The 26,343-nt window shown below is 36.4% G+C and overlaps 1 protein-coding gene across 1 annotated transcript; it reads right to left on the bottom strand.

The window, feature by feature from the left end:
• Positions 1–4,688: 4,688 nt before the first annotated feature.
• On the bottom strand, positions 4,689–22,876 carry LOC132552619 (uncharacterized). The gene is made up of 3 exons (XM_060216807.1): positions 22,680–22,876; positions 21,427–22,249; positions 4,689–5,233 (listed from the first exon to the last, which is right to left on the bottom strand). The coding sequence occupies exons 2-3, from the start codon at positions 22,165–22,167 to the stop codon at positions 5,072–5,074; spliced, it is 903 nt and encodes a 300-aa protein (XP_060072790.1). The 5' UTR covers positions 22,168–22,249; positions 22,680–22,876; the 3' UTR covers positions 4,689–5,071.
• Between the last annotated feature and the right edge of the window lie 3,467 nt (positions 22,877–26,343).

Here is a 26,343-nt window from a genome sequence, read left to right on the forward strand (position 1 = left end):
AAAAATTACCATACCTGCTATCAAACTATTGCATACCATTTTTGTCAACTTTAACGCGATAAGAACTTAAGAACTTCGCGCGAACACGAAAGATGTCGTGAGAACGTCGGGAGAACGCCGTATGGGTTTCCATATAAAATCCAGCGTTCTTGCCACGTCCTAGTCAATTTTTGAGAACTTCAAGAACGGCACATGAACACCATGCGAGGACGTGAAGGTGTGCCAGGGCCATTACGTAATGCTATGTTATGATCACCATAAACCATATCAGGGGCGGGCTGAAGGGAGAGCTTGTAGATTTAAGGGTGTTTGTTTTAATATGATTTATACAGCAGCGATATATTAACTATTCAAATATCAATGTTTAAAAAACAAATTAATTTGGCCTACAATTTGTTTTATCGATTGATATCAGTGATTGTGTTTGAGTAATTCATTGTACATGTCTAACAGCCTGCACGAGACATGTTTCAAGGTTACATAATATCTAAAAATATTTTGTTTTTGTGTTCAAAAGAAAACAATTTACGGATCAACATATCACGACATATCAAAGAACAGTAATAAAGTGCCGACATGTCAACAGAATGTAAATTCTTACTAAGTTTCGGTGGCATTAAGTCAGAATATGAATTAAATAAAGATTTACACGGAAACCAATGAGAAAGAACAAGAATTTGACAAAACTATGTGTTCAGGAATAGTAAGCGTTTTCTGCTTCATCGATGACACCCGCCATGTTAATCTTAAATATAAACACTACAATATGACAATTTGAAAAAAATAGTCCAGCTCCTTTGATTTAATAGGCTATTTTTACACTATCAGCTTATGCCCAAGGATCGTTTTGCGTCACATTTCTTTGTCTTAGAAATGCAGATTTATATTTAACACCAGAGAACCGACCACCGTCGTTTGAACAGCGTTCAGTAGTCAAGGCACCATTTTGTTATACAGGCAAATATAGCATCTATGGCCGAACCTCTTGGACTAGTCAAACAAAACGATACTTTGTAACACCATTATAAAATATCACGTTCAATGGATGATAAATAAACATGTACAAAGTCAGTCAGATGTGTTTGTTTGAATAGAAAACTTACCTTGTGCTGTTTGTCGATCTCCACGAGGCACGACAAACAGTAAGGGTTAGGATATCGCTGGAGGGATCACGGATGTCACGAGATCAAACTTCTTGATTTCTATAAAATTGCCTTCTCCGGACTTTGTCCTGGTAGAGGATGCTACTGTTTTGTTCTGACCATGTCGATGAAAGGTTTGGTAAAAGAATTATTCCCAATTATTGAACGACTCTTTCTCTTCTAAAAAAATCTAGATCCCCCCCAAACGTTCTGCCTCTTTCCTCAAGTCTCTCGCCCAATTCGAAACTCTCTCCTGTCCACTTCTAGAGTTTTGTAGTATTTGAATTAAAATTTCACCACATCTTTTTGTTGAAAATAAGCTACACGGGATTTGCTAGTTACGTGACATTCCAAAACGAGGCTCCAGTGCGATAACTAAAAAATAACATTGTTCAGGCGAATATAATAGAGTCATCTTTTTCCGGTTCCGTTTTCTGTAATTGTTATTTTGAGGCAATTTTAAAATGGCGAATTATATCGAGCGTCCCCCTTTTTATTATATACACACTTGTTTGTTGTTGAAGGCGATTGAAAGCACTACCTTACATAGTATATAGAGACAGTGCTACTCTCAAAGTTCTTACGTTCTCAGAATACATAATGGTTTAAATAAAAATTATCGGTGATGGATACTTGAATCGTTGATTGGCCCTGCAGGTTCTTGTATATATCTTCCCTCAATGATGTGTCGCACGTTGAACTGTTTATGAAACATTCAAACTAGCCGATTACATTATTTTGTAGGTATGACTGACTGTTCATTGAAATTTACCCCCATCTGAAAATCGACTCTTCTGTAATCGATATTCTAATGAAATGTTAAAGCGACATATCGTTCTGGTCAGATTACACAGCATCGTATACATAATATATGATGATGATACGTATCTATCCTACGTTGCCCGACAATAGTCCCGTGTGTCTTGGTTTATGAGATATTGAAATGCCAAGAAGGATAACTCTTATATTGTATTCACAAAGTTTTTACTAAGCCATGATCAGTTTGTACCAGCTGGAGAGTACTGCGTCAATATCCTTCTTCTTTAGTTACAGGGAATGGAGAGCATTAATTTTAGAAACGTTAGCATTATTTTAATGGTACTATGTCATGTATTTACGATGTACTATTTACATCAAGTACATGAAGTTGAATGAATACTTGATAATTTAGATTCGTAAGGAACTCAGGTTATTGATCTGCAAAGGTAAAGGCTTGACAACCAGCAGAAACCTAGCATTCGCATGCTTTGAATTAAAAGAGATCGTTTCAAATCCGAAAACGGATGATGAGATTGTGTTGCAGCAAAGCACCTGAATTCCAAAACTCTCAAGTTTTTTTTTAAAGAAAACAAATTATCATATTATCTTGTCACATTTTTTATTCATGCTATTCAGTTGACTTATCCGGAACATATTATGAGCCCACAGGTAATTTCTAATTGGGTCATAATGATTTTGAACACATCTAATACACCTGGTATACATGAAATATGTTTCACTTACATGTTAAATCCAAATCAATAAGACCGTGATCCTGCGTACAAAGTAAAAAAACAAAAAACAAAAAATTAAAGAAACTTGTTCTCAACTCCAGTGATTATTGTTGTACTACGTTATTTCAGATAGGAAACAAGGGAGACAACTGCGAGAGGTTAAAACAATATATTGCCACGACGTAGAATTACTTTTATTCGCGCCACTAGAAATAGATAAAAAAATTGCACATATTGGAATTGAAAACAAATATATTCTAACATGTTTAACAACCATTAACATATGGATATTGCTATAAAGATTGTATCATCGAAAAATCTGAACCAACACGTAAACAATTAATTGTCAAAGGAAGACGCTCGTCTGTATAAAACAGTTTCCTTTTCTATAGAGCACACCTCTGATGCTGAGTTACGCATTGAAACTAAACGTAAATTGAATGTTATCAGAGAACAAAATTAACAAGTCAGTGCAAAATGAGACATCTTCTTTTGTGAATTAATTCAATTTTGACATCAAATCAGTGAATGAAACAAACTACAGCAACATCACTTACAATATAACAAGTCGTATTTAAGCTACTTTGTAGATGTCTATGGGAGGTATATATTTAGGATTTACATAATGAAGCGGATATCGAGACAGCAGAATAGCCATGTGCGTAGAACTTGGATCGTTAAGGAAAGAAATGGGTTTGTATTTAAAACTTATGCCAGGTATATTCATTGACCTGTATATATATATATATATCAGTTTAAAAAGTCGACAAAAATACGTGTGAATAAGCAATTTCAATTCACACGTAATATATATCGTATCATTTAAATTTAATTGTCTGACTGACTGAATGAATGAATGAAGGAATGAATGAATGAAAGATAGTAAACAAAAATATGTAGGCATATAATTTCCAGCATTTGAATTAAATCGACACATGTTCAATCGAATAAATGAATGAATGAATAAAGGAAGGAAGGAAGGAAGAAAGGAAGGAGGGAAGGAATGTGGGCATAATAATAAGGAATGTGACAGGAAAAAACCTGATGTGTTAGCAAACAATAACACAGATAAAAAAAATAAACTATACATAGTTTATAAAAGTAAATTGTCGATAAAAAAATTAATATTTCATAAATATTTATAAATCATTGTCCACAGCTGACATCACAATATTGGATTTCAAAATTTCTTAGTAAATGATTTCATAATCAAAACATAACGATTTAAAAAACGATGGATTTCACTGACATGCAAATATAGTGATTCAATTAATAAAAACGATCAAAAAGATATAAAAAATTACACGAGGTGAAATTAAATATCTCGGACTACACGCTCCCTCTTTCTGTTAATTTCTCCAGCTTGCTCAAGCTATCCCTCTGTGGGTTTAACGTGAAAAGCTATCCCTCTGTAGGTTTAACGTGAAAGATAACACGTTGTAATTTATGTTTACTATGCTTATCTTGTTATCGATCGTTTTTCACAACCAATAAAACCGTCAAATATATGTACAGAATTCGACAAGCAATGATTCTAAAACCTTACACACATAGCTAAATGAAACTTTAATTCGGTCAGTTTCAAAAAACGCTTTTGAAGTAAGCAAACATTCGTTCATCATACATTTTACTCAATATTTCGTATCCTTATATATGTACATCCTCCTATCTCCGTTTTGAACTTATTAACCATACGAAGTATCAATTATTACAGTTTTATATAATTCATCGAACAGTTCAAGGATTTTTTGTTATGAAAAACATAGTCAGCATAAAAAATATTAAGAATAAATCACAACATTTAGATAATTGAGATACTATTTTTAGTTTAAGATACATATGTACTTCAAATAATTTAAAATCAAAGGATCAGTACCCATGAAAAAGTCGTCAACTGAGATAAGATATGAACTGAACTTCTCATAATACAACTTCATGGTAAATTTTAGTTCATTATTACAATCCAGATGTTCTTTGGGGTTTTTTTTATCTATTATTTCTTTTCTTTTTTTAATTCGAACCGTTCTTGATTTTTTAGTTCAGGGGCCATAACTCCAAATAAAAAAAAAGTCGACTAGAACCAATTAAAAAATGTTCTACATCTTTTCTTATATTAACTATTAGCCAGATTTCAGTTCAATATCCCATCAAACTCTGAGGAAAGTGGCGGAAACAGGTGATTTCTGGAAATTGTGTAAGTTTAAAGACTAAAAGATAAAGTATATCGGAACCAAATAATTCATTGACCTAAAACAACAGAATAAATTTCAGTTTCACAACTCATTCAGAGAAAATTGGACGAAACCAAATTGTGGTATGACAGTCAGGGGCAACGTTTTGTGCTAAGGCGTATAGAAAGCATTTCCGATGTGACTGTTTTGCACACTCGTGTTTACATTGTACCCCCTGTTTCCACTGATTCGTCCTTGGTGACCTTCATTTGTATTTCCGGTGAGCGTACTTTCGGTTAGTATACGGCCCAGAACGAGATATTGTGAAGAAGTTGCTTGCTGACGCAATGTTACCAGCATATCCCATAAACCCTCTCTTTGTCCACTTCCAGGCAAAACGAACGGCTCGTCTCGCTCGCTTGGCATTCTGTCAAAATAAAAAAATTAGCCCTGTTACAAATAGACGTAAAATCACAGCCATATTTAATTATGAAATGGGTCGATTAAATTAAAGTTGTCCTAAAAGATGCATTATTCACCAATATATGAACCATTGACAATCAAATATATTCACTTTACCTGAAATTCGACTTACCAAAAAGTCGTTGAAAAGCATGTTTTTCTCAGTTTTCCTTTTAATTGTTCATATTTACAGTTCACTAAATTGATATATAAATGTATGCATGGATAAACACGAACTTCACACAGGATTTATCACTCAAGACCTGATATTCTGAAGGTAAATCAAAAGTGGAATTTATAATAGAGAAAGAAATAGACGATAAGAAAACTTTTTATAAAGCCGTGACATATACAAGGATAACATGCAACCATATAAATTCTTTAAGGAAGAAAATCTCTCAAAACAGTGAAACTCTAAATATGGCGGAAGACTTAGATTTCCATTGGAAATTTTTTTTTCAATATCACAACATTTGAAGAAGCCATAGAGGACACACACCAGTTATTAACAGGAAATAATACATTTATACAGCATGCCAAACGGACAGTTCTATATTGTGTCGACACTGCGTGTATTTTGTTCAACATGGTTCTCTGTCAATACCACATGTTCATGTTCACCATGAGCACTGTTGACAAAAAATGAGTTGAGGTTCAACATATTACAGTGTCGACATAGCGTGTTTCTGTTTCACACGAAACTTCTGTCGTTACAGAGTGATTAGGACAAAATAGTAGTGTGTCTGTATAGTGTGTTCATGTTCCACACGACGCTCTGTCGACACAGGGTGGTTAGGCTAAAACCGTATTAAGTCTGAAAAGCGCATTCATATTTAACAAAGAACAGTATCTACACCTATAATCACTCGGACATATGACTTAATTAGTGGCAGCATGCACATAGAACTAAAAAGCAGGTTTAAACGTTCGATGTTTATGAAACATAAAAATATCAACAGTTCGTGCCTTCATGCTGCAATATAACTATATAACAATGCCTTATACATTCTCTTCTCCAGATAGTTTATCATAAAACTGTGCTACAGTGTCATCCCTTTAAACTAATCGTCACTCCTCTAACACGGGTTATGTCCCTTCCCTCTATAATACCGTAACATAACTAACTGTAACTCCTCTAACACGAGTTATGTCCCTTTCCTGTATACTACCGTAACATAACTAAATGTAACTACTCTAACACATGTTTTGTCTCTTTCCTGTATAATACCGTAACTGTAACTCCTTTAACCCAGATTTTATATCGCGAATCTAATCGATAAATGATCGTTAATAACCTCCCTTACCTCGCTCCTAACCGATGAAGTTACAATAACTGCCCTGTATCTTTTATCAAACATCGATGTAAATTCACTTACCCCTGTAGCCTAACTTATCAAACGTCCCGGTAACTTCATTAACCCCTATAACCCAGTTAATCAAAAATCCCTGTAAATCAAATGTCCCTGTAACTTCATTAATCCCTGTTCAATTACTAGTGATGACACGCCCGTTAACCTTACTAACATCCGTTATAATCCTAATCATACATCTCTGTAACGACACTGCACATAACTTCCCTAAACTCCTAATGTTAATCGTGTAACCTCTGTATAACTCTTGTGATCTAACTAATAACACATCCCTCTATCCCACTTGTTCCTGTAATATCTTCAGTGTCTGATGCTTTAACAGGTCCGTGATTTCTCCAACTTAATGTACATTGTTCGTTTGCCACTCCATACATTTCCCAAGCCATCTGTACATGTACAGCCAGACACGTAATAACGGGTTTCTGGGCCGAGTCTCGTTCCAAATTCAATTTAACTGAGAGGATCCGTTTTATCTTAAGCGATTATAAAACAGGAGAAAGCGTTAAAGTGGAATTAATCATCTTTGTTGCTAAAACAGTTTAAATGCGCCGAGCAACGAAAGTACAGATATAATCACTTAGATCGGAATAGCTCTCTTTTTAATTCCAGCCCTTTAACAGGAAACCATTAAACATGTTCTCTCGATCCGATGTAAAACACATGCACTGTATATATTTAGAAATATATATTGAGCTTCAAAGAAAAAAGGCCTTCCATTCTTTCCAGCGCTGAAAGATGAGACACAATCTCGAGGTAGGATGCAATTTCCGGTAGCCCCGAGTTACAATGATGGACGTCTCTGTTCAAAATTAGTTTGTAACAAACAATACTGGTAACACGCTGTTCAAGTAGTTTTGTTTCAGTAACGTTGATTGGAAAAGATTAAGTTTTTAATTTTAAAATTCATTACTAAATAAGTAGAAAATCTAATTCTGTTTTCACCAACGCCAAAATGTTAACTGTTAAACGTAATCTCTGTAGTACGTTGCACCATAAGATGATAAATGTTACATTCTGTTTAAAACAGACTTGAGTTGAGGACACATTTAATTTCAGCTTTCTAATTAAAAGGATCGTTTAAAAGACACTGACTGACAGATTTGTGTGTCGCATAGCTGTAAATGTACAAGCATAACACATAAGCGTTATATGTATATTCAGAATGGTAAATAACTAGTCTTTAGCTGACTGTTTCATTTCCAAACATAATTATTTTCGATTTTTAAAGAAAAATTATATCCTGCGTGGGTGAAATACATACAAATCCGTAAAACATATACGCGTGTATGTGCCACGTGGGATGGAAGTACAATAAAAAACAATAATTGAGTTCAATGTCCATTCCCAGGCACCGTAAAGACGATAGAGACAGAAGATTAAAGAAAAACAGAACTCAAGGGAGCTTCAAGACAGTAGGGAGGACACCATGGAATTTATAATATAATAATACAGTTCCTGAGTTCCTGACTTGTCATGACCAACATTAAACAGCATGAATATTCCAATTGGTCACCGCTATTTAAGATATTATAATGTAAATATCATATCTACGTATAAAGGTCGTGACACCAGAAAACCTGTTATTTATTTACAACACAAGGAAATTTCAGTTCCGTTTTCGCGGTCATCTGTATATAGATCTAGCCGTCTCGAGAACTTGTGGTAGTGTAGATCGATAGATAGGGGACTTACCATTGGTGCACTGGTTTTATTTCCCTTGTACATTATGATGTGTATGACCTACCAATGTAAATTTAGACTTAATACGTATATTACTTCATTACTTAGCTAGTTTTACAAGCTTTCCCGTTACTGTTTCCAGAAATCCGGTATTTCGTTCTTGTTGTATAAACAAGCTTAATCCCTATTTATTTGGTTTATTTTTTAAATTCTTATTCAAAAGTGAAGGATGTAATTAGCTTTAACAATACCAAAAGTCATTTTTGTTTTATAGCGCAAATAAACATCATTATTGTCAATAAAGATACAACTGTATAAAGAAGACAAAATATTTAGCTTTGTTCACAAAATGCGCTTTCAATTTTGCGAGGAAAATTTATAGTTATAGTGTATTCATATAAAGCTGCGAACTGTGGCTTCGATCACTGTCACAGCTGACTCACAGTTTGACGCGAAAGTTCTATCGGTCCTTAATTGGGAGTTGTCATGTTTTCCATAATTAGCATTTTGATAGTACGTTTATCATGCTATGTAAAAGTACATTGTATAATAAAACTACAAAGAAATCGTTAACTGGCTTCACTTTACTTTTTTGCTTTCGACACATTTCTAATTCATTGCAAAATTATAGTCTTTGGTTGAGGTCACTACCATGATTTATCAACCCGAGACATGATTATATCAACCGAGGACGTAGTCCGAAGTCAATATGATATATATGTACGTCATGTACCAGGTATTAACCGAGACTAAATGTTGTTAATTTTTTTTCATTATTTTCTGTATACATTTATTCAGACATCCGGAGGTTGTCGATTTTAGAAAACATACTTTGAATTATATAATGACGGCTTGCTTTTGTAAATAGGCTCGCGACACGAAGGCACAAAAATGCCGATAAAATTTCACCCTCTGTTAATCATTAGAACTGTCTATATAAAGTATCTAATGCGCTCTCCTCTAACAAGGTTCACCGTAGTTTTGAAGAAATTACTTAGTGCGGTGCACTAGCGGATTACTGGTGTTGACAAGCTGTAGTGGCGAGGAAAAGTTTATTTCTGACGCCGAACAATACATAATGCATGCGCCATGTCGTCCTTTTGTGAAATTTGCACGTAGTACATGAATCACACTCGACCTAACCGGCAGGAGCTCTCTACGAGAGCCGCAAAGACGACAGTCATATCGTGAGCCATATACGGTATGACTCAATGTCTTGAATCGATTCTTTCGTGGTGAAGAAAGAAAGAATGAAAGAATAATGTTTCTTCTTTAGTAGGAACACTGTATATACTTTCAATCCTTTCGACTCTCCTCTTGAACAACATATCTGTCTAACAATAACATCATGGCACGTTCAATTGATCAGTTTAGAAAACAATTCTGTATATTTCTGAAGTAACCAACCTGCAACTCCATCCACAACTAATACTAACAGAAACATACACGGAACGTCAAATTAAAGCATATCTTTTTTGTATACAAATGTTTATGTACTACTAATGTAAGTAGTTCACAAATATGAGGGGAAAAAAATTCCGTCGATGATGTTTCGTTACAAAGAAATTGGCACATACATTCTTCAAAGCACCATGCGCTGTTTATAGTGCTTCAGGGTTTCATTTCGGCTTTATAATTGAAATTACTTCAATGCCGTGTTTTATTGAAAGCAATAACATAATATTTTAATTCCCATGTGTTCTAAATGACATGTTTACCTTCATAAAAAACGCAATGGTGTTATTTATAGTCATTTTTGCCTCGCCTTACGATTGTACTTCATTAGACTTCCAGGCAAGCAAACTTATCACCCATAAACATGCTACGTAATACTAAACTCATCGACCTAATACTGAACGAAACCAGACTCCATATCACACGTGAATTCATTCTATAGAGTATTCATTTCACGCTAGTTTCTATCAACCTGGCATATTTAAGTCAATATCAATGATAAAAATGCTGGACGTAAGCTCTTTAAAAGGCACATGAAGCCTGTATCGCTCATTTTTTTCTTATTTCGTAAACAAAGACAAAAACCAAAATATTTCTCGCAGAAATGATGACATGGTGACCGTGTTTTATCAACACTTCTAAAACAGGTGAGATAAGTGGAAGGTGAAAAATCATGGGGATGGCCCCGAATAAAATGATAGATAGAATTTGTTTCAGCCTTTTACCAATTGGAACAGTTCATGTGAGAAACAATCGTATAGAGCTAGTTATTAAAGATCGAAGCAGACATATTCGATTTCCGAACAGAAAGATAAACGGGGGATGTCTCTCCATAACCTCGCTTCGTCCTGATTCACAATACGAAATATACTCACAGGTAAATATATTCTTTGTTTTAACAAGGAGGGCAAAAGGAAAGGGTCAACAGTAGTTTTCACAAACTGGCATGCACTAAGTACATGCAAAAGCAACATGTGTGCAAATATCAACGAAATTCATCAAAGAAGATAAATATTTACCTGTACAATAAATATATACCAACACAACACCAACACAGAAAGACATGCACACAAAACTGCTTAATAGAGTTACCTTTCCTTATCGTCCACGTCAAAGAAAGGTGGCGTCCTTGTCGATGAAAGGTCATGGTACTTTTTCTGTCTTAAGGATTTGATATTATTCCACAAAACAAAATACCATAGTTTGATTTTATGTAAAAATGTACAGTGTACACCTGTATACCAGATGAAATCTAACTTGTCCTTAGTTCAATGTGAAAAGCGTACGAACGCTGATTTCAGCTCCTAAAATATATCACGTGATCTTACTCTACTTATCCACAAACAAGTACACATTGCTCATATAATTGTTTATCCCTTTTTATCTACTTATTTTCTGCGCAATAAGGCTTTGATACGCAACGCGATAAGGCACACTGAACGCATACTTTGGTGTCCATTTAAATGTACCCATCACTGTTTGTATCGGGTATTTTCATTTCTTCCTGTGGAAGATCGCAAAAAGTTTCATCGAGGACAGTCGATAAAGCAGCTGTCGTACCTAGACCTACCTCCCCGAGGGAATCTTAGAGTTATTCGGGCGATGCGATTTGTACGTGTACTGACCGATGATCAATGCTCGAACATCCATGTATGGATGGAGTTATCTGTCCTACTTACCGAATTAGAAACATATCTCAAATCACGTCAGGGAATAACTGAAAAAAGTTAAGATGTATTGAAGTAGTGGATGGGGTGGGTTGTCGATGTTTCAATGATTCCCACGCGGGCGGTTTTAATGTTCCCTACCCGGGCAGTTTTAATAATCCCTCCTCGGGCAGTTTCAATGATCCCCATGCGGGCAGTTTCAATGTTCTCTACCCGGGCAGTTTCAATGTTTTCTCCCCGGGCAGTTTCATTGTTCCCTACCCGGGGAGTTCCGATGATCCCTCCACAGGGTAGTTGATCTTTCCGAGGAAGTTAGGGACATGGATCTTTGTATAAATGTTTTATGTCCTTGGACAGTTGACCAGAATAGCACTGGGCAGTCTGTGGCTGTCCTTCCGTATTGAGTTCAATGATACAAACATCAAATACAACACCACCACCTCTCCTCAAAATAGCACTGCCTAGTAGATGGATGAAAAACGCGGCCAACAAGCAGTGCGTGATCACTCAAGTTGGATTAATTGAATTGCTTTGGTCGGTGTTCGATTAGATAGTAAGCGTGTAAATTTTCATTTGCTTACGATACTTCAGGTACACTATAACATCTACTTTGCTTCGGCAATTTAGATTGAACAATGATCAAATAATTTCTCGGAGAAAAATGCCCGCTCCTGCTCCGGCCCAGTGCAATCATTTTGAAACTCACATCAGAACCTCACGCAAGTCTTCAATCTGAATTGTAAACTATTTTTTTACTTTTTTGTGTGTTTTATGTGCATTGTACTCCTTTATCACCAAACATCCTGTGTGTCATTCGAAGGTTAACATCGGACTCCCGTTTACCGGAGTACTTATTGATTCCGAGCTCTGCTACAAGGCAATGTGGCTAGGATTCTATCATTGAGGCCACAATAAAGTCAATACCAAAAGCTTTTTTTAACTAAAAAAAGTCCATGTGGCATTCACTAGGGTAACATTCCGTATGGTATCAGAGCTGTAAAGCCATAGTGTAGTTATTTCAATAGCAATACTACGTGTAACATAGTTAAAGCCAGTTATGATTCAAATCTCTCGCCAAAGGCAGAAAAAACAACCCCTGCCGCGTATTATCAGATCTCAAAAGGGTTTTTTCATTAAAGTCTTTTTAAAAATGTATACATCTCAGAGAGTTTTGCAACACTTATTTTGTGAAGATATTACGATGTTTCCTACCTGATTTGAAAAAAAAATAAAACAAATGTAACAATCGATGGAAGGGGTACCAAGGGACAGACAGGTGACCCAATACCTTTTCACGTCCTTTCCGGGAATTGAACTCCGAGCGTCTCTACGACCTCGAAATAATTTGTTATACGACAAGCAATTTCTGAGGACCCCTGGAATAGATGGTTACCGTTTGTATGGTAGTGTAGTAGACAGTAGACACACCTATAAGTAAGTTTGACGGGGAAATTTACGTTATCTGACCTGTAGAAAAACACCGAAATGTTATCAAGATCCCAGTGTAAACTCAAATTAAATCAAACGAGGGCACACGTATACAAAAGAAAGACTTACACGAGACTTCTGTAAGTACAAGGAGAATAAGACCACGTCTTCAAAAAAAATCTCCTGTCCGATCACAAATATTAACTATAACGGGACTTGTTACACGGGTCCCCACAAACACCATTTCAGTCGTGAACAAGTGGCCCAATAGGCCTGCAGATCTCACTTGGTATATTTATACCGGCCAAATAGCATGCCTCTAAGCCTGTTAGTTCATGGGAAGAAGTCGTTAAAAGGTTTAAGAAATTTGACCTCTGTAACCTTGCATAAGACAAGGTAAATTATTTTCGCAAACTTTGCCCTGCTTCATTCAAGGAACATATCGGCCCAATATCATGACTTTCGGCATTTTAGTCCATGAGCAGAGGTAATTTAAAGTCTTTAACAAACTTGAACCCTGTGACCTTGAATTTCAGTCAATGTCATTTCTTTTCGAAATTTTTGTTGGGCTTAATTCTAAGGAACATACCAAACAAATAACATGCCTTTAAGCCTTTTAGTTCATGAGAAGAAGCCGTTTAAAGGTTTTAACGAATCATATCCCTGTGACCTTGAAAATAGGTAAAGGTCATTTCTTTTCGTGAAATTTGTCAGGCTTCATCCTGGAAATATACCAGATAAATATCAATACATTTTGTCATTTGGTCATTAGAATAAATTGTTTAAAGAAAAAAAGTTGACGCCGGACAACTGACGGACGACGAGCCATGGCCTGAGCTCACCTGGCTCTTCGGGCCAGGTAAGCTAATGATGCTTATGTAAGTATTTCAACAAAAGCTAAAAGGGTCAGAACCCTGGCGTACACATTTAGAATATTTCAATAATACACGTGAGGGCTAATCCTCTGAGGACCCATTTTGTCAAATCAGAAAACAGACGTCATCATCGTGTTTCAGATGTTACGGACTTAGATATAAATGGGTAGGTCATTTTACCAGGAAGAATTTCTTCCAGGTCGACTTCTCCAGTCTCCACTATATAGATTTTCTGTACCTAAGTCCTTGGTCATACTACACCTAAATAACTAATTTTCACTAAAATCAGACAATACCAGAAGCCTAAATCTAGCAGTCATTTTGTATCATTGTAATATGTGTATTGATCAATCAGAAGAAAGTAAAAGAAAAAAAAAATTGAAACCTAAAATATATTTGACAAATCGCAGTCTACAATGAAAAGTGATCATGTCATGAGGATGTGTGTACTAGCGAATGATGGGCTGCCATTGTTGTCGAGTTGATACGTGAAGCAGCAGTGACGCGTCTAGGGACCTGGTCGATCAAACGATTCAAGTCAGTTTGGTATTGATAAATGTTGCGAGACACGTCCGTCGGGAATAACTTCCGGTGAATTTTAAAATTGTACGTTTGACAAGATGTGAACATTAACAGGGGATTGTGATTTGATATATTTTAAGTAACAGAGAAGGGAAGGTCACCATGTTTAATTGAATCCGCGGAAGAGCGTTTCGCGTATTGAAGTGACAAACGGAAGCGGAAACCAGAATTAGGTATTGATTTGAACACAAACTAAGGACAATGAATAACGATATTGAATCTATCTACATACATCAGCATCTCCTACCCACCGACCAAAGGGACTTAATATAATAGAAAGCTATAAACTCCGTAAGAACGTGATCGACAAAGACACAAGGGAGCGGGGGAAGGAGGTTGGGGGACGGGTGTTACTCTGAATGGTACTTAACTTCAGATGACACAGCTTCACATTCAAGTACTGCGCACCAAATTTGAGACAGAAAAAAAGTGCTGGCGTGATTCCCGAATCCTGTGCCAGTGTATCGGAATTTTAATACTGATTTATGTATCTACTGACAAAGATTAACATACGCGACGTGCCTATCTATATATGTATGTTTGCATGGCGGACTCCAACAGACGGAGGTTTTAGCCTCACAACGACGTTACCCATAACAAACTCAGTGCGCGCGTGCTGGCTGTCAAATTTAGTAATCAATATCACTCTTTGGTATTGTGTTAGATAGAGTTAGACTTGTCAGTGCCGACTTGTCGTGTTGATATCACTGCAGTACCGTTTCGACCATTTTGATTATCGGCGGAAAGTGCCTCTCTGTTTTTTTATGGAGTTGTTGAACTTACTGATCGTGTAGGTCGGCTGCCCATTGTTTGATAAACAACGATTCTGGTAACGTCCAGACGTGATATATATCTACAGAGAGTGTAAATAATGAAGATGGAGACAAAGCGATGTTCCGAACAGTATTGCGGTTTACACTGTATTACTATAACTTTCACGTCGGTTTCCGGCCTCGCTCATCTATGTTCGCATTATATACCTGTACTTCACATCACCTGACAAACAATTATAGATTTTTTGGACGTTCGACAGTACAATTTTAACGAAGGTGTATTTAGCACGAGCATGCGTGATACATGCACATTTAATTGTATATTTATATTGGTAATATCGTATTAAGTGACGTCCAGATATCGTTTAATGACGTGGTTCTTTGTATGACGCTTTTGCTCGACATAGCGGGATAGTTAAGACTCTTGACTCCGTGGTTCTTTGTATGACGCTTTGGCTCGACATAGCGGGAATGTTAAAACTCTTGACTCCGTGGTTCTTTGTATGACGCTTTGGCTCGACATAGCGGGATTGTTAAGACTCTTGACTCCGTGGTTCTTTGTATGACGCTTTGGCTCGACATAGCGGGATTGTTAAGACTCTTGACTTCGTGGTTCTTTGTATGACGCTTTGGCTCGACATAGCGGGGTTGTTAAGACTTCGTGGTTCTTTGTATGACGCCCTGAATCAGTTACTCGATCGTTATGACTCTTGACTCCGTGGTTCTTTGTATGACGCTTTGGCTCGACATAGCGGGATTGTTAAGACTCTTGACTTCGTGGTTCTTTGTATGACGCTTTGGCTCGACATAGCGGGGTTGTTAAGACTTCGTGGTTCTTTGTATGACGCCCTGAATCAGTTACTCGATCGTTATGACTCTTGACTCCGTGGTTCTTTGTATGACGCTTTGGCTCGACATAGCGGGATCGTTAATACTCTTGACTCCGTGGTTCTTTGTATGACGCCCTGAATTATTTACTCGATCGTTATGACTCTTGACTCCGTGGTTCTTTGTATGAAGCTTTGACTCAGTAACTCGTTGGTTGAGTAACTCGTCGCTCACAGCAGTGTAACAAGTCTGTTAACGCTCTGGCTCTTCATGCCGTTCGTTTAAAGGTTTCGAGAAATGGTAATTGCGGTATGAATATATCTGCAGAGACAAATCGTTATTTCTATTTAAAAATCTTTTTGCTGTCCAAATTACTCTCCTGGTAAATGCATGCATCTTTCACGTAGCAGCTATCATCAATTTTTTTTTATCTAAGGATACACTTTTGTCGTTTGTCTTATAATGACGTCAACTTTGGATTCATGTCCGTTCCCAAATTAGACCATAGTGTTGTAAACATACGAATTAACCTATCGGATCCACATAAAACAAAGACCATAAAACGTATATAAATGGAATTAACGCACGCGTCTCGAATATGATGCCTGTTCTAGTGTCTAAGCTAGTCTGCGCTGGCAGAATACCACCTCGTAGGATCGCAACTTGGTAAAATCGCGCTGGAGTCCTGGAGATGTTTACAAACAGTTCACGTTTTAACGTAAACAAAAGCGGAGTTCACAAGAAGTGATGACGTCGTTTAAGATAAAGTGGCGACGTAATGTTACATATTTAGCAATATTTATATTTTGCAATATGACCTCCAGTTAACTCAGTCACAATCTGGAGTGTATTCACAAGAGTAATCCTACAAATTCTAGATCTCCAGACATAAATATAACATCATTTTAGCGTCACGTTGGTCAACCTGATCACTATAATATATATGAATATTTCAAACTACATAAAACATGTGAAACATTCATGTAATTACTGAACGGTAGTTAGATTGCAGTAACATAAATATGAGTGTTAATGAAGCGATTACGTTCAACGATGACGTCATGCCACATTTATTGTTGATGTAATGTGTTATTGCTTCGTGTACAAATTGGTACTACATACTGGAATTTTGATGTAAATATTCTAAAAAAGACAATAAGATCGTAAAACACGCGGGCAGACAGCCTTGCCATCTCATTACAAGAACACAGTATGTTTTTTTAATATCTCCCTTCACGTGGATATCTATTATTCAAATTGATGAATTCTCGGCATCGTCGTTCATATAAAATAACATGAATCAGCTGTTGACATGAGGAACGTTGATATTTCATCAACGATAGTTACTTCAAATGTAAACAAATCGATACCGAATGTTCTAATGAAATCCTGCATATAAATATACCATACTGCTGGTAATTTACGATAGGACTTAGAGCAACATGAAGGCGATCTATCTAAACCAAATGCTTTGCATTTAGAAAGTAAACAAATGAAAGACCATAATATACATGTATATGGGATGATTAACAAAGTTTTTGCAAAAGCCATCATTTATTTTATGGGATTTCAGCTACATGTATCATCCCCCACTATAGAGATGTCATGACATTAGCTAGCATCGGTTGGTTTAAGGGTTTTTTCGCTATGGGTGAAAATAAATGCAATCCTATACAGGTATGCAAGTTTCTGTATGTGGAGTGTATATGCTTATGTGTTGTTAACTATTCTTGTAAAAAATGCTTAAAAATAAAAGATTACAAAAAAGCAAAAATGTTTTTATTTTTCTTCTTTTTGATGTTCCCCAGTACCATGAATTTTGCATAGAACTTTTACCTTCGTCAAGACTTCGCGTTGTACATACTGTAGCCTGTTTGTACTGCCAGTTAATCTTTCAGCTCTACAAGTACAATGCAAAACCGTATAAGTTGCAAATTGCATAAATATAATGAAACGAGTCAATGCAGTTCGTGTTGAGTCAAGTCAGTACATATCAGGTCGTGGTTGTTTACGATTCTAACCAAGAACTAATTACCAGAAATCCTTGTGTATTTGTCACAATACCACGAACTGACGATTTATAACAACTGTGGTTTACGTCGCGTGTCACAACGTATAAGTCTTGAACTTTACAGTAAGGGTCTTACGAGTATGATTGATTGCGATCAGTGTCATTCCGTATAGATCAATCGGTTCCCTCATCTGGTTAAGTCCAATGCAGCGCCACAGTGGTATCAAGTAGATGCAATAACACTCTATTTGTGAGCTCGCTCCCTGACGCCAAAAAGTACGCGAAATAGTATATTGCACATCACGTGAGTATTGTAGTGTTCACTGCAGCAAATGTAAACGTCATCGTTTTAAGATTTCCTGTAATACCTTTCAGTGTGGCTATAGACTTAAAAAAAACATAATATGATGGCAAAGAGGACGATATGGCATAGTAAAATACTCAGCATCGGTCTATTATTTAGCGCGCGTGTTGCCATTTCGCAGGCTTGGTGGGATTTTTAGCCCTAGCAGGCATAGCACATGCCTTTTCGTGGCATTTCAGAGCTCGGAGGATCAAACGTGTAAAATTATATACGTTACAGATTGCACGCCGTGCGAGTGACAGTAATTTAATGATACACATCAACAGTTGGTTATTTGAAACAATGTATTAATTTTCAATTCAAGTGTAATATGGTAAATCACATAAAAATATCACAAAATCTAAATTACATTGACATGAAAAACACACTGCATTCAGTTTTCAGCCGAGTACAACTGTAAGCTCTCAGGAACTGGTCGAAACTTCTTTACATTTTACATGGTAAAATTATACATCATACCTGTAGCAGTAAAGTTTAGCAACCAAGACAAAGTAAATGTAACCAGTTCCTGTTGTGTACAACCGCAAAAACTGCCAAAAAATGTCAGATCTTTTTCTCCTCAGAAGTAATCAAATATATAAATAGATGTGAAAAAAAACAATTTCTTCAAACATTTGGAGTAAAACCTGAAAGAGAAATATTCCATGTACATGTAAGCTAATGTACGTAATAAAGTATACATTTCATAAAATTCTAAATGTATAATGGAAGAAAACAATTTGAAATGATGACTATATGGCAGTAAGCTGAAATAGAGGCGAGTTAGAGGGGGTGAAAACTGACTAAGGAGCGCCTATTGAGACAACCCTTAACTCTGCACTAGTATGTGTAAAAGATCTATGAAAACCGATGTGGGCAGTGATTTTAACTTTAGAATAAATTTTTCATCGTTGTTTCCATTCATATTACTGTCAATTACAGCGACCCATGTGATCAATACTTATAGACTGTTGTATCACAGTTGCCTTTCCAGAGAATGCTGACTGATGCATATACATGTATTGTATTATACTCAAAGTATGACACGAAACACGTGCACGCACACACACATACTACATTTAGGTATATATACACTCACGCTTAAAACAATGGGACAAATCTATAGCTGTCCAAAAAAGCTTTTTTTTCTTAGCTTCAGTGCAGATTTGAAGTACAATTTTATCTTGCATCCGATTTCTTTCTGTCAGAAGTGCATTATTTTAGGAAAGAGTACTTACGAGAGTTACCCTACTGACCTGCAGCATGTGGCCGACTACTGCTGTGGAGTGCTTTATTACACACACCAGGAGGCCGCTGTATCAACCCTCACATTTTACAGTCATGAATGATTCTGTAGATCTTACATACTGTGTAACCTGTGTAAACCGACCGTATTAAGATGTACATTAACCAGACCCCCCTCATTATATAATTAGGTCCTAAGTAAAGTATTTATAGAATCCGAGTTGCTTAGAACACGGCCACGCGGGAATTTTAATCAAATACATGTACATAATATAAACTTGAAAAACTGCCAATCGTCGATTATGGAAATACATTTACCGGAAATTGTAATTCACCAAGAATAATCCACATTTCCAATGATAGCAAGTTTAATAATTTCTGTCCATGAGGAAATACTAAACTGTAAAAATATATATTAACGTCTCTTGTTTCATCCGATCTCTACAGATCACGTTAAAACCATCCGATTCCTTCCAATGTGAAAATCCTACCACATTGTATCTCTTATTTAAATATTTACAAGATGAATCTAAAGCAGTGCTATCTGTTTACGGTAACAGTGAGTCTCGCGAGAAAGGATTTTTTTTATCCAATAGTGTTTGAAATATTAATATAGTTTAAAAAACGTGTATTCTAATGTTTGATATTTCTACAGTAAAATGGTTAATTTCCCTGTGCCATTTTTGGTCGATTTCCCCAAGTCATTCTACAGGACCGAAAGCACACACGCCATGATCACATCCGCTAGGATTGCATAAAAATAGGTCTTGTATATCGTCTGACATCATCATGCGTAAACAATTTGTCTGGATCACAAAGACTCTTTTAGCTACCATGTTGGCATTAGTTCAAGACATTCAATGATATCGTTTAAATGAACGAAATTTTGGCTTACATATTTTATACCGGTTTCGTTTTCATTCGTCTAGGAGCATCTTACGAGCTATGTTGTAAGTGTTGATATATAGTGCTCGGCCATCGTGACGGATGTGTATTCCGGTCCCACAGGCAGAATCAATTCTAGGAACATCGACATCAAAATGCTAGCGAATATACCTAAATTCGATAGATCAAGCTTCACAGCTAAAAAATGTACAAAAAAACCCAAACACTGACCTCCAGTGTCACAATCCCCCGGATCTACCAGATACGGAGTGCTTAATGGTAAATTGTGATGGTCATATTTAGGTAACTTTAGCTTAGTGAAATGTTTCGCGAATATCTATGTTTCAATAATGTAACTAATACATATGTCGTTTTAGTAAAGTGTGAAATAAAATACCAGAGAATGGGATCTTTGATCGAATGGTTAGGCGTTGTTTACACCAATTTTGAAGTAATATTAAACACCGGAAGGTGTTGTGAAATATCTGTTGGAAGTTTTACAGTCTATATGATATCTCAGTACAAAGTCAACGGGATTTTTATCTGGGATACAGCCACTGATCTATTTTATATAAAAACTGTTTTATAAAAATATTACTAGAGTTGAACACATATTGTAACCAGACTTAGAAATTATGGCGACAACGCTCACACATACAATTTGAACACACATGTGGACCTACATGATGACATGTATCCCGGAATCTCAATAACACGTGTACTTTTATGCATCACTCATTTTCAGTAAAGTTAACTGAACAATTCATCAATTTTGGCATAAAGACCCAAAATATATATTCGACAATAGTGCACGTTAGAGAAATTTGATTTAAAGTCAAAAACGTTTCCAGAAAAACGCCTGTGAACATTTGAGCAGTTACAATATTGTGGTATATTTATAAATGAGTGCATCAAGCTCTGGTTATATACAGTATGCTGCATCATCTGTCAGTGCGTCCGTATTGGACGCCAGTAGACAGACAAGAAGCTCTACGTAAGAATCTTAGTAAATGTACCTTTCTTCTCTTCTTGGATTTCTTAGGTTTATCTTCCCAATTTGGAGTAATGTCCTTTATGCTATGGAATACTTGATTATCGGAATCACGTGATCCTGAACGTGCAGAACGTCGCCTATTTCCGTTACTTTCCGACACCCGTCGATCAAAATCGACTATATCTTCTGATTCATCCGCTGAATCATCAAGTTTTTGGTAACGTTTTTGAACCAAACTATGCACAAAATCTGTTACGTCATCCTTTAACGAAGATGGCGTCTTAACTCCATTTTTTCGAGCTTCGTAAAACTCGTGGTGTGCTATGACGTCACTGTCTGAAGTATCACTTCCGTAACCGTATGATGAATCAATGGAATCGTCATGCATGTTCGTGGAACCGTAATCAGTCATGAAGGGTTCGCTTAGCCGTGAGTTGTAAGGCCTCCTTGAATTCTTATTACCATTATTGTCAGAACACTTCAATTCTACTCTGCGGAAACCTGTGTCGACTACCATGTTACTGGCGGTAGCGTCAGCTCGACGTTTAGAAGAAGAACTTGACGTCCATGAAACTTTGTTGTTCTCCTCGTCCCTATGGTCAAGCTTGAGATGGCCACTGTCTCGGTCATCATGAAGATGACCATTCAAATGTTTACTTGCATCCTCGTCTGTCTCGAATTTGGCGTAACTTCGCTTACGAATCAAACTAGAAATAAAGTTGAGATTGATCCCTGATGTTGACTCACGAATTTTTTTCCACATTTTTGCTGAATCTAGTTATTGTGTGTCAACTGGGAAAGTCGGACATCGATAACTCAGTCAACATACGGGTTTCCGGAATATCCTGAAATTAACACAACAATGATATATTACAAGTTTTATTTAAAATACATATGGTGTCATGTACCCAGAAACAGAAACTAACTTACCCAGCAAACGACCAATTTAAAGTAAGATAATTATATATATACCATTGGGTGATTTCGTGTTCGATATATATATACATACAGCTAATACCTACATATAGCCTATACATAGCTACAGGTACTCCCCGGTTTAAACCTTAATTATACGTTGCAGACCTGTCGATGGGAGCATTCAGAGCAAAGTCCACATATTACATGCATATATTTAAACATATGATAATTTATCTACGGTGCAGATATATCTGTAGATAATACACTCTCCCAAATTACAAATAACACGCACCGGTCAACGTACTGTGTTATCAGTACTCCAGTTATCCACTGCACCTGTATATATATTTAGCTTACCCCGAAATGGTTAGAACCTCGTCCTGGACACGATCGGAATATTGTCTCTGATACTCTTGGGGATCGACGACTGCAGTACGACAACGTTCATACTTATATGTATGCAATCATTGTTTAAGTACGCAGTAGCGATCTCCTAGCTCTTCCACCTGCAACTCCCCTGTCTTGTTTTGTTTACATACCGTATACGTACTTGGGCAATAGCGAGGTCGACAATAAACTTCGTAGATTTACGCCTTTGCCGCTTGCGACCCATTATGTTATACACCAGTGGTATTTACGACTGAATGAATAGGGTTAGGCTTCAACTAGAGTTCTTTTCTGCGCATGTCAAGACAAATCTTTTGTGTTCGGCTCAATGAATTGAATATGCCAAGCCGCCACTCTGTAGAATATGATAGGCAGTTATTAAACGTTGACGAGCAGAGCTCTGTGAGATGCATGAAAGCCGTGTTTAAATGTTCCGACAGTTAGTGACAAATGAAATTAATTACATTTCCTGAAATAGAGCGCAATTCAATAGCAGATAATTGAAGCGTTCTTTAATTAATAATCCTTCCATGCATACTCTATTGTAGAACCTATTTTTAAGATTATAGTTTCCGTCAGACTGTGTTAATTAATGGTATTGTTTATCCACGAGCTTTGAATCAATCTTTAAGCTGTACAAATAACATTATAATAAAATATGTCATTTTATATAAATCTCTTTCTAAGAACACACAGAACAATTAGACAAAATACACCCAGTGACAGTGTGTAACAAGCTACAATTACGTATCTATGTGATTAACTAGAACGCATGTACAATATCTTTTTTTAATTCATTTACAAATATAACAGAGTCACTAATCGCTAATTATACGTAATTTATAAAATGTTTGCTGATGTATGTCACATTCCTGGAGCCTTTCCTTGTATGCATTGCTTATGCCTAATGACTAACGACGTCGACCTGTGTTGGATTCCTGATGAATATATATATATATATATATATTCATCCTCTACCCCAGTCAACAGGACGAAAACCTCTATCGAGTCTGGACTTCGTGAACATGGCTCGATCGACTTACTTTACAATATATTTTCTACCACCTTTCCCGCCTTACCAGATTCTGTTATGTTCACTGTTTACTGACGGAACCGAGGAAAATTTCCCTCTAACATCGTGTTCTTTCGAACAAATACCTTATAGAAATTCATCGCGTTCTGTCATGTCCAATATCAGCGGTTCAAAAGGGAAAAAATGAAACTTCTTCAGAGTGCTATGGTCACAGAAATTTCATCATGTTTCGCATCATATTCGTCTTTTGTTCCCCTAAGATTATCCATACGATAAAGATTTCCCATGCAAACATCAAAATATCTTGGACAAGGTAGAGATTCCGAGGGTTGCGGGGTCAAGGTCAAGGCCTCTTAATATTTTTAGAAAAAGATTGTCAGCGCTCTATGCGCTTCATTCCTTAAAAGGATTCCTTTCCGACTTCATACAATTTTAAAGTACTATAATGGCCTGAACAAGTTCAAGTCTCTAGGTTCTTGATTCAAGGTCAAGGCCACCATTCCTGTATTTTGAAAATCGTTACCAGCGCTCTAGCAGGTTTATTCTTTACACGTTTTTGATCAAGCCTCACAGACTAAAAAAATTATCACAACATATCATTACACATTGGAGTTACAAATGTTTGCCAGTTTGTCACACATGCCTTGCTCTATTTAAATTAGTTACAAACTAATTGCACACTTTTCTTCTTTTCAAATTAAAGTGTACCTGGAAGTTTTTTCTACATTTAGCTATGAAATACTTAAAATTATTGATAAAAGGCCAAGATAGTGTAAACTTCGTGTTCTGTTTCCCAGTTATTGTGATTTATGTGAAAAGCATACCTTAAACTCGGTGACAATCGGTTGATATGGGTAGCCCACATCTGTAAAGTCACCAGTTGAACGCTGTCGTGTGTACGATATGCGAACTTTTTTGTTACATCTGTGATATATTCGGTTGTCACTTGATTCTGTAAGTTATCTTTAAAGAGCTACATACATATAGAAATTACTTTTTACAATTCCAAACATGAAATTACTAATGATTTCATTTTAAGTAGGCAAGCTGTATGCGGGTGTCTGAACACACGGATGCTATCTAAATTAATCTGTGTTTCAAAATATCGTGAATCTAGTGATTGTGAATTTACATTTTGTCATCTAATTGGTCAACACAAACCTACAACCGATTAAAATTTAGTTAAATTAATGAAAGCACGCCCGTCACTTTGTCTTTTCTTTACATAGTTGGAGAGACATTATTTGAACAAATCATCACACCCATATAAAAAATAGAAAAAAATTGTTGAAAACCCAACACCGGGAGTAAAGGGTACAATTTTCGTTACAAGTTCAACGCCGACTGGAAGCAGCCACCATGAAGCATTCTGACCTCGCAGAGTTACTGCCCTTTATTGTGCTCTGTCGGTACAGATGGTATAGTGATAAGCTCGACGGTCGATGGGACCGAAAATGTCAGGAGGGAATTAGGCGAGATTGAGAACAGCCATGCTATGTAATGTCAGATAGCAAATGGATGTTTAATAGTTTTGAGAAATTAGATAATTCTAACGATAAAACTATCTTGACGGTAAAAAGCCGTATAAAAATTGCTTGGAGTGATGAATTTAAATATATATATTGTCAACCTTAGAACAAGGAAGCGGAGGCACCGATTATCATGCATTTACATATGTGAAAACAGTTAATGTCATGGAACATACAGCTATCTACAATAATTAATATTATCATAATCAAAATTTGTTGCTAGACTTAATGAAAGACTGCACATGTCTGAATATATTCGAATCGAGGGCTACAGTAGGATAAGGATTTCTGATTAAAATTGTATCCATGATTTTATTAACAGTACTTATGTATTAGATGCTTAATTCTATTATGGACTTTGAAAAAAATATTTCCATAATTATAGTTTTCTCAAAATATAAACGAATTCCATGTTTACCATATACATGCAATATTGACAAGTTGTGATTTGCATCTCGGTTCATTAGTTAAATCGTTTCGGTCAAATCACGTGGTCTACTTCGGTGTGAAATATGTGTATAGGTAAATAACATTAAACTCTTGTGTCACGACAACGGCTCCTCTCGAAAACTTTAAACTTTATTTACAACAATTGCGAAACAAGTTATTTCAACTTATACTAGTCACTCTTATTGGTCCGGATGAAAACCCATGCGGTCGGGTAGATGATTCTTACCTTTTCACGTCCGAGTACGTTACCACTGCGCCACCCGATCTTCCGTGTTCGGGTATCGTCTTATCGACGAACGTCGGTCTTCTTTATACCCGTTTCAAGGTGTGATCAAAGGTATATCAGCAAGTGGGTAAGGGGAGGTAACTGGACTTGAAGTCAGTTGGCGGATGATCCCTTCGATTTTTCCCTTTTTATAGCAATGTCCGAGGAAATGTATTAGGACCAATTCCAGGAAAAATATCAAGTAAAATGCGCGAGTATGATCAGATAGTTCATTAATGCATTATTTATCTTTGTGAAATTTGAACGCTGGTTTTTTTGCATAGTATGATGATAACAGAAGAATCTCCTTCCCATAATTCTCATTAACACAACGGTTCGAAACCCGAGTCTACTCTC

This window comes from Ylistrum balloti, unplaced genomic scaffold (genome assembly GCF_031769215.1).
Source record: "Ylistrum balloti isolate Yb309-2 unplaced genomic scaffold, AGI_CSIRO_Ybal_v1 Utg370264, whole genome shotgun sequence".
Lineage (NCBI taxonomy): Eukaryota > Metazoa > Mollusca > Bivalvia > Pectinida > Pectinidae > Ylistrum > Ylistrum balloti.

Coding starts and splice junctions, on each gene's coding strand:
- LOC132552619 (XM_060216807.1), bottom strand. CDS start 22,167: ATGTGGAAAAAAATTCGTGAGTCAACATCAGGGATCAATCTCAACTTT. Junction 5,234..21,426: donor AATCCAAGAAGAGAAGAAAG/GTACATTTACTA, acceptor TTATTTTGACAG/AATGCCAAGCGAGCGAGACG.